Source organism: Zalophus californianus, chromosome 16 (assembly GCF_009762305.2).
Source record: "Zalophus californianus isolate mZalCal1 chromosome 16, mZalCal1.pri.v2, whole genome shotgun sequence".
NCBI lineage: Eukaryota > Metazoa > Chordata > Mammalia > Carnivora > Otariidae > Zalophus > Zalophus californianus.
This window is the reverse complement of record NC_045610.1, coordinates 2,258,724-2,267,885: the sequence shown is the minus strand read 5'-3', so window position 1 is coordinate 2,267,885 and position 9,162 is coordinate 2,258,724. Positions and strand designations below refer to the sequence as shown.

Below are 9,162 nucleotides of genomic sequence, written 5' to 3'. Positions count from 1 at the left end.
GGGGCTGCCCTGCACGTTGGCGCGAAGGCGCGGCAGGGGGCGCTGGAGAGCCGGGCGGGCGGCGCAGCGCGGTGAGGACGAGCGGTGGCCGCGCTGTGGCCGGGCTCAGAGCCCAGCTTGTGTGAGCCTTGTGTGCGCCTCGGCTTCTCGAGCTCAAAATGGGAACAACCGCCGACCTCGCTGGAGTGCCGCGGGGAATAAAGGCGCGGCGCCCACAAAGTCCTCGGCGCACAGCCCTGCCCCGGCTAGGAAGTGGGGGCCGCAATTGCTATTGGCCTCGTGGTCTGTTCTTCAGTTAAATAAAACCTGGAAACGGGGCGTTTTGTTTATTTATTTTTTCCCCGGGACTCCAGGATCATGACCTGAGCCAAAGGCAGTCACTTAACCAACTGAGCCACCCAGACGCCCCAACGGGGCGTTTTAATTTTTTCTAAATGTACACCTCTAAATAAAAGGTGGGAAAATGTGCACCGGGTCCCGGGTGCCAGAATCCTGGCTGGCCCAGCACTGAGAAGCCAGGGCGGAGAAAGTTCTCACCCAGCAGCAGGGGCTATGGGGGGAACTTTTTCCCTTGTGGGGGCTCCCAGGACTGAGCCCCCAACCCCGTGCACCACTCCCTTAACCTCTCCTGCTTCATCTCTACCCGGGCCTTGCTCAGCTTCTCCTAGATTTGGGGAGCCACACGTCACCCTCTTTGGGAAGTCAGCACTGAGCTTTCTGTTCATTAGCTCAGTCACCTCTTCGAGAGGCTTTCCAGGTGCCTGACTTTGCAGCCAGGCAATGTGAGTGGCAGCCCAGACCCTAGGGGGCCGGGGGCGAGAGCCAGGGAGGCCCATCCCCAAACTGGAAAGTGCCCCGAGCGGCGGTAGGCGAAGGCTGAGGGGGCTCAGCACCCAGGTCTTCCGCACGTTCAGCCAACACGCCAGGCCCCCAGTTCTGTCCCAGGGGAGTTGCTGACCACCCTCCCAGAGATGAGGACAGATGTGCTCTGCTGTCTTGACCCCAGCCTTCCTCCTTGCCTGCATTCACAGGCCCTGGGGGGCTAACCCAACTCTCTTGGCTGTGTGGCTAGTGACAAGAATCCAGATCGCTAGCATGTGCGGGGCATTCTAGTGCGTCCCAGGCCCTGTGCTGAGCGCTTTTCACTCATCCTCTCATTTAACCTCGGCAGTAACTCTCCGAGCTGGGCATTACAGCCCCTCTCCAGATGAGGGCGAGGTGAGCCCAGATCTGAGAGCGGCTCTCGTTCTGCTGCTCGGCTTCCCTGCCCTGACACCCTTCCTGGGGGTCCCCCAGCTTTCAGCGCCCTTCCTTCCCTCTCTCCTCTGGGGCGTCACCCCTGCCCCCAAGCACTTCCTTCTCCTGACTCACCCCATGATCGGAGGCCCTTCCCCCTCTCTCCCTGGCGGTCTGAGCCTGGCACTTGGGCTCGGCCCCAGTCCTGGGCCCGTCGGACCGGCCGTGCTGGGGATCTTTATTCTGCTTCCCCCACCAGCGGGGACGGTCCCAGCTTCTTCCTTCCCACCATGTCCCATGGGGCACGCTTCATTGCAGGGCCACACCTGGGCAACACTCAAGACTCTCAGTGTCTCCAGCACAGACACCTCTGTGCACTCTAGACCCGTCTCCAGCAACCTTCTGGACCCCGCTTACCTGCACTGATGCCCCCCCCATGCCAATTCCCTCCCTCATGCATGTTCAGCAGGCATGCAGTCCAATCCCATCATCTGCTCAAGTTCTGCCCATGTGACCTGCCCTCTCTGGCCTCCAGCCTCACGGATTCTCCCTGGAACCCAGCTCCCCGCCTCCTGGCTGACACCTCGGACCCATCACCCACCCCAAGCCCAGGCCACTGTTTAACTTACGGATCTGCCTCCCCTGCAACTCTTCATGGGTCTTGGAGCCTGCAGCCAGGGTCTGAAACTTTGTTGTTCAGGTGCCCCATCTGTAAAATGTTGTCGAGCACGTGTCCCCCAATATATATTCACCCATTTACTAATTCTAGACATGTTGCCAGCCTTCAAGATGGCCTCCAATTATTCTCACCGCCCCGCATTCACACCCTTGAGCCATGCCTTCTGCACTGCATGGGGCTGACCCGGGTCACCACGAGGATACCGTGGAAATGATGGAGAGTTAACTCTGAGGGGAAGTAATTGCGGCTCGTGTCTTGGGCTCCCTGAATCCCTGGCCCTGGGGGGAGCCAGCCGCCCTGTTGTCGGGACACCCAGCAGCCCCACGAGGAGGCCCACATGGTGAGGAGCTGTGGGTGAGTCACTTTGCACTGGGTTCTGCAGCCTTGGTCCAAGTCTTCAAAGGAAAGTAGCCGAGATGACGTCCGGCCTCCAACCTCATGAGAGACCCGCCCCAGAACCAAGAGGCTCAGCTCTATCCAGATTCCTGGCCCTCAGGAGCAGAGCGAGATGTTTTAAGTTGCTAGGTTGTGAAGAGACCACCTTGTTGCAACAAGTCACTAATAGGAGTAGAAGTCTGAAGACTAAGGATACAAATGTATATAAGTGGCTTGCTAATATTTTCTTGCCACACTCCAAGTGGATGATCTTGAGACCCCCTGGGGTTCACGTTCCCCATGTTAGAGACGCTGAGCTTCCGAATAACATTCCCAGATCAGCAACCTGAGATCCAAGGCTCTCTGGGTGGCCCCCACTACTTCTCAGGTCGTATCTCTTGGACTGCTCTTTCCTCTACCTGGGGTCACTTGTTACTGCTGATGAAATCCTACCTGCTTTTATAGGCTGACATGATAGAGCTCCTTTCCAGAGCCTTTCTTGATTGCGCAGGAGGTGGGAGTGCCAGGTTCCTGGCCCAGCCTCCCTGGACTGCCCTCCTCATGAGCTCCACAACCTGCAGGGACGTGTACTCAGAGGGGGTGGGGTCACTCTGTGTGAAGTTTGGTAGACAGAGCTCTAAGGGTGTCCCCCAAGATCCCATGCTGTCATCCCTGGAACCTGGATATGATGAGCTATCACTCTCATGATTGTGTTATGTTATAGGTAGTTGACCTTATATATGACCATATATAATGTGTGCAGAGATGGCCTTAAGAAAAGATTTTCCAAGTGGACCTAATCTAATCACATGGGCCCCTTTAAAAGCATAGAGGAGGGGCACCTGGGTGGCTCAGTCGGTTAAGCGTCTGCCTTTCGCTCAGGTCATGGTCCCGGGGTCCTGTGATCGAGCCCTGCATGGGGCTCCCTGCTCAGCGGGAAGCCTGCTTCTCCCTCTGCCCCTCCCCCAGCTCATGCTTGTGCTCACTCTCACTCTGTCTCTGAAATAAATAAATAAAATCTTTACCAAAGAAAAAGCATAGAGGAAGTCAGATCTGAAGCAAAAGAAAGATTCCACGTGCTGCTGCTGACTTTGAAGATGGAGGGGTCACGTGACAAGGAGCATGGGTGACCCACCGGGGAGGAGGGCAGCCCCTGGCTCACAGCCAGCAAGGAAGGGGGGACCTCAGCCCCACAGCTGCAAGGAACTGGGCTCTGTCAGCCACCCGAACATGTTAGAAGCATGTTCTTTTTCTCCTTCGCCTCCATTAACCAAAACAGTCCTGCCAGCACCTTGATCTCACCAGAGCAGAGGACCCAGTTGGACTGTGTTTTAAGCCACTAAGTTTGTGATACTTAGTTACTCAGCAGTAGAGAATTAACACGTGAGGCTCTATGTTCCTGAAGACCTTGCATAATTTAAGATATATATTCTCCTTTTTTAAAGTAGGCTCCACGCCCAACATGGGGCTCGAACTCATGACCCTGAGATCAAGAGTCACAGGCCCTACCGACTGAGCCAGCCAGGCGCCCCCAAAATATATATTATTAAAGGAATAAATGTAAGGGGTGGGTGAGTTCTCAGCATAAACACACCACCATTGTGGCGTAGTTTTCTTTCTGGCTACTTTTCCGTTTCTTCGGACTGTCTCTGGTATTTTGCAGGCGGCTCACTTGTAAATTAGTGGCCCGGTCAGTCAGTGTATCATGTCGTTCGTCTGGCTTTCTGCACGTTGTTTTGTCACCTCGGACTCCCATTCTAAAGCTATTGGCTTTGGAGAGCATTTGTCAGCACCGATCTGCATCCTGCTCCCTTATCAGTGGGTTTGGGGTTCGTGGTTACAGGTAAAAACCAGATTTCAGAAACATCGTATTCCAGTGTAACACGCAAACAGAGGACGGCACAAATCCAAAGTGCACAGCTTTCTTCAGTTTCACAAATGGGACACGCCCATGCAACCGGGGTCCAGATAGAGAAGCTGAGTGTTTCTGTTACCCAGAAGCCCTCTTGCGCTACCTCCCCGTCACTGCTTCTGCAAGAGGAACTACTATTGTGCCCAAAGCAGCATAGGTTTGTTTGCCTGAATAAACCAGATTGCGAGTGATGATATCAGAGAATGCTAAACTCACAGCCCCACAGTCCCCAAGATGACTGGCCACCGTCCCAGTGCGTGCAAACAACACGGGGCTTTTCAGGACACAGATGAGGGTGTGCCCAGGCCTTTCATATTTCATGCAAGGACCACATTCCTGAGGTTTCATATACTGTAAAACTCTCATAATAAAGTCTAGTTCGGTCACTGAAATGACTGTAACATAAGGTTTGCACACCTTCTCATATGGGGCTTAGGCTAATTAACATCTTTAATATTGCCCAATTTCCAGTTTAGCATAATTCGAACCAACACACTCCTCCCTGAAACCCTCGTGGGGCTGTGAGGGTCTGCGCTTTAGCTTCTCGTGGACCCCAGGGCCCAGCCGAGGTGATGGTATGGGATCCCGGTTCTGGGTGTGGCTTGGGGGACAGAGCACGGGTCCTGGAGTCCGGAGGCTTACATTCGAGTCCTCCGTCTGCTCCTTCCTTGCACTTTACAACCCTGGGTAAACTCTTACCTGCTGGACCTGTTCCCTCATCTGCAAATGGGACTGGGGTTCATGAGAGGAGTTCCCAGGTGAGAATCCTTGGGCACACAGTAGGAGCCGATGGGAGCTGGTTGGCACCAGTCCCAGCTGGGGTGGGAAAAAACTGCTCACCTGTCTCTCCCCGCACCACCCCCATGCTGCCTGGAGGACTTTGCTCCCTGGGAGAGTGAAGCCAGCGAGCCCCAAGCCCAAGAGCCTGGCCGCTGAGCCTCCACGGGACTCAGATGCCAGGGTCAGAGCCCGGATTGGGCAAGAGCAGAGCGTGCGGCTCCCTCTTCCTGGCCAGGGATGTTTGGAAACACCAACAATTCTGGGAAATTTAGCAGCAGGAAGTGAAAGGAGGCAGAGTGCATGCTCCCCTGGCCCCTTCTGGCCTGGCTCCCCATCCCAAATCCTGCAGAGATTAGTGGAGTGACTGGCAGGGGCGTAAGGGGGAGGGGGACAGACCAGGAGACTCCCCCTCCCTGGGGAGGAAAGCAGGGGCTACCCATCCCCCACTCGCACTCCACACATCCCCTGAGTTCCAAATCCTTTTTCACCTCTGTTTACTGTCCAAAGTCCCGGGTACTGGGGATGCCAGGTTCTGAGTGTTGGGACACACACACACACACACACACACACACACACACACACACACGCGTGTGCGCGCGCGCACACAGGCACACGCAGACACAAAGCGCTCAGGGCCCTCGTATGGACCCTGCTCCCTCCCCTCCCATCGTCCAGGGCTGTCCGTGCATCTCAAGTCTCCAGGCTACAGCCCCCTTCTTAGCCTAGGATCTGCACAGCATTGAGGGATCCAGGAACCAACCTCAAGACCGTCAGCAAGTAAAAGGGGAAGAAGGGCAGGGGACGGGGACTGACGGGTGGGGCGGGCTGGGGGGGGGGGGCGGTGCCGGGCGGGAAAACTTCAGAGGAAGAAGTCTGGATGTAGGCCTGGGAGCGAATGGGAGAAAGAAAGTTTTCCTATAGCCACCGATCACTTAGAAACGGACTGGAGCCCACAGCCCGGCTCCGTTGGGCCCCAACCTCAGCCCTAACCCCAGCCTTGTCCCAGGCCCAGGTCCAGCCAACCCTACCATGACAAATGACTATCAAGATTTTCAGCATCTGGACAATGAGGACAATGACTATCAGCTCCGACAGGGTAAGGGGATGCCTCCTTCCGGTTCTGAAAGGTGAGCGTGAGGTGGCTCTTGAACCCTTGCCTCAGCTCCCCCTTCCTCCTGTGACCCCTGACCCTGTCCCTGGGTCTGCCCCACTCACCAGGAGATGGTCTGAGCCGTCCCCTCTTGGGGGAGGTGCCGGCTGTGGGGTTGGAGCCCCTTTCTCTGTGACGGGACTCCCAGGCCTCCGCAGGCCTCCTGAGCCCTGCCTCGACACCCACTGCTCAGGAGCTTGCGGGGGGGTGGGGTGGGGGTGTGGATCCAGGGGCCCAGGAGTAACCGGAAGGGGTTAGGTCCCCCCTTCTTCCCTTGAACACCTGGTGAGCCTTGGCCCCGTGTGTGAGTGAGGGTGTATGAGTGTGAGTGCCCCGGGTGCCCGGGGCCATTTGGTCAAGGGGTCGGACTTCAGTGAGGAGGCCAAGGGACCCAGTATCCAAGAAGGATGAGGCCCCTGTCCAACAGAAACAAGCCCCCCTTCTTTCTCCTGCGAGCAGGGATGCTGTTTGGGCTGAGCAGGAGGGGCCTTGGGGATGGGTGTGGGGGAAGGGCTGCAGGTGGGGGCAACTTGGGGGACTCTGGCTACTCGGTCTTCTCTCCCTGAGCCCAGCCGGAGCAGGTGGGGTTCATGGGGAGAGGAAGAAACCTCCGCCTCTTTCCTCCCCTTTCTGGGGTGGGGTGGGGTGGGGGAAGCAACCCCGTCCCCCCACCCGCTCCTCGTGCTCGGGCTGGCAAGCGCTAGGCTCGAGGAGGCTCATCAGCGTCTGTGACACAGGCCGGACACTAGGTGTCAGCAAAGGCTCAGGGCCCGGGCGGGTTGGGGCGGGGCCAAGCTGGGCGCCCCCCCCCCCCGCCCCCCCGCTGCCCCTGGCCGCTCAGGGTCCTCAACCACCCGGATTTCTTAATCCCTACGGTTCCTCCTAGTCCTGGAAAGGAGTCTTAGCCCGCTGTCGTCCAGTGGCCCCAGAGCTGCCCGGGTGCCCCTGTGTCCCTGAGACCGCGATGCCCTCTCTTGCTAGTGCCACCCGCCTCGCAGCCGCTGTTTCGGAGGCTCTGCTCGGGACCCTGCCTCCTCCGGCTCTCCCTGGGCCTCGGCCTCCTGCTGCTGGTGGTTGTCTGTGTCATCGGATCCCAGAGTGGGTGCCCTGGGAGTGGGCTGGGAGGGGAGTCGTGCCGGGGGCTGGGGCGGGGGGTGGGGAGGGGTGGGAGAGGGCTGACTTCTGCGACGGCGGACGCGGCCCCCTCCTTCTGCCCGCTGCACACCGTCTCCCCCCGCCCAGACTCCAGGCTGCGGGCGGAGCTGCAGGCCCTGAGAGAGACTTTCAGCAACTTAACAGCGAGCGCGGAGTTCGAGGTCAAGGCCCTGAGCAGCCAGGGTGAGGGGGCCTGGGGCTGGGGCTGGGGTGCCGTGGAACGCTAGGGATGCGGGGGTGGGGGCGCTGAGCAGGTGTCTCCCCCAGGAGGAAGTGTGGGCAGAAAGTTGAAGTCGCTGGAGTCCCAGCTGGAGAAACAGCAGCAGGACCTGAGCGAAGGTCAGAGACCCAGCACGTGTGACGCAGGGCTGCCCTCGGGCCAAACCCAGGGGTGTCGCGGTGCGCGTGAGAGACTCCCGCCCCCCGCCCCGCAGATCACTCGGGCCTGCTGTTGCACGTGAAGCAGTTCGTGTCGGACCTGCGAAGCCTGAGCTGTCAGATGGCCGTCCTCTACCGCAACGGTGAGGAGGCGGCGGGGGCGCGCGCGTGCTCGGCCGCCCCCCTCCCCGCCGGCCGCGCCTCAGCGCCACCGCCCTCCCCTGCCCCCCAGGCACGGCGAGGGCCTGCTGCCCGGTCAACTGGCTGGAGTACGAGGGCAGCTGCTACTGGTTCTCCCGCTCCGGGAAGTCCTGGGCCGAGGCGGACCGGTACTGCCAGCTGGAGAGCGCCCACCTGGTGGTGGTGGGCTCCTGGGAGGAGCAGGTGAGCGCCCGGGAGCTCGCGCGCAGGGGCGGGGCTGGCGGCTCCGGGGAGCGCTCACCACCCCCTCCCCTGTCCCCAGAAATTTGTCCAGCACCATATGGGTCCTGTGAACACCTGGATGGGCCTCACCGACCAGAGTGGTCTCTGGAAATGGGTGGACGGTACGGACTACGAGACGGGCTTCAAGTGAGTGTGCGCGCCCCCCGCGGCCCCGGGGCTCGGCTGGAGGGGGCTGCGGGGGGTGGGGGCGCACATCCGCTCGTCTCCGCAGGAACTGGAGGCCCGAGCAGCCGGACGACTGGTACGGGCACGGGCTCGGGGGAGGCGAGGACTGCGCGCACTTCACCGAAGACGGCCGCTGGAACGACGACGTGTGCCAGAGACCCTACCGCTGGGTGTGCGAGACAGCGCGCGAGCCGGCCAGCTAGGAGCCTCCTCTCCCGTAATTTATTTCCTCGGTGCCTCCACCTGCCCCGTGACCCTCCCGTCGGGGGGGGGGTGGTGCTCCTCCACCGTCTCGGGGATGGCTGATCCAGGGTTTTAAGGGAAGGGGAAAGACGCTGTCTGAGGAACGTACAATCAGGTTTGGAGGGGCGGGGAGATCGAAACCCCTGTCACCTGCCGCAGCCTGCAGGGTATGGTCATCCTTTTTTAGAGTAAAAAGACCAGAAATACTCTAAACGTGCCATGCGTTGTCTGGTTATTGGGCATTAGGAATCAGGAGTGGGCGGGTTGGTGGGAAGCCTGGGGCAGGCCGCGGGACCTGGTAAGAACCCCATGGGCTTTGGTGCCTACAGGGATGGGAGTTAGGGCTCCTGTTCGGAGTCTCCCCGGTAAAGGTGTCCTGTTGCTGGGGACCGCTGCACCTGCAGCAGTCTCCCTAGGACCAGAGTCACCCCGATGTGTCCAGTGCTTCAGAGGCTTTGAATGAAACTCACTGGTGTCTGCTGTGTGCATTACAGCGGACAGAGGCAGTATCCACAGACAGGCAACAAATACAGTGAACATGAAGATGAGCCTACCACCGAGAACCACTACACCTGCAAAGAAAGCCAGAAAACCAGGAACGAGGCAGAGAAGGCCCCAAATAAACAGAATCCACAACCCAGGATG

At 59.1% G+C, this 9,162-nt stretch overlaps 1 protein-coding gene across 3 annotated transcripts; it reads left to right on the top strand.

Annotated features, from left to right (window-relative positions):
- Positions 1-5,520: 5,520 nt before the first annotated feature.
- Positions 5,521-8,752, top strand: LOC113939630 (asialoglycoprotein receptor 1). 3 transcript variants are annotated; one of them, XM_027626044.2, is made up of 9 exons: positions 5,521-5,759; positions 5,989-6,078; positions 7,019-7,230; positions 7,375-7,470; positions 7,555-7,626; positions 7,722-7,808; positions 7,898-8,049; positions 8,129-8,235; positions 8,321-8,752. In XM_027626044.2, the coding sequence occupies exons 2-9, from the start codon at positions 6,019-6,021 to the stop codon at positions 8,591-8,593; spliced, it is 1,059 nt and encodes a 352-aa protein (XP_027481845.2). In that variant the 5' UTR covers positions 5,521-5,759; positions 5,989-6,018; the 3' UTR covers positions 8,594-8,752. The 3 variants fall into 3 exon arrangements, with proteins under 3 accessions (XP_027481845.2, XP_027481843.2, XP_027481844.1); XM_027626042.2 differs by having other exon boundaries at positions 5,525-5,759; positions 5,989-6,109; positions 7,114-7,230; XM_027626043.2 differs by having other exon boundaries at positions 5,529-5,759; positions 7,114-7,230; positions 8,321-8,685.
- The last annotated feature ends 410 nt before the right edge of the window (positions 8,753-9,162 follow it).

Coding starts and splice junctions, on each gene's coding strand:
- LOC113939630 (XM_027626044.2), top strand. CDS start 6,019: ATGACTATCAAGATTTTCAGCATCTGGACAATGAGGACAATGACTATC. Junction 7,627..7,721: donor GCAGCAGGACCTGAGCGAAG/GTCAGAGACCCA, acceptor CCCGCCCCGCAG/ATCACTCGGGCCTGCTGTTG. Junction 7,809..7,897: donor GGCCGTCCTCTACCGCAACG/GTGAGGAGGCGG, acceptor CCTGCCCCCCAG/GCACGGCGAGGGCCTGCTGC.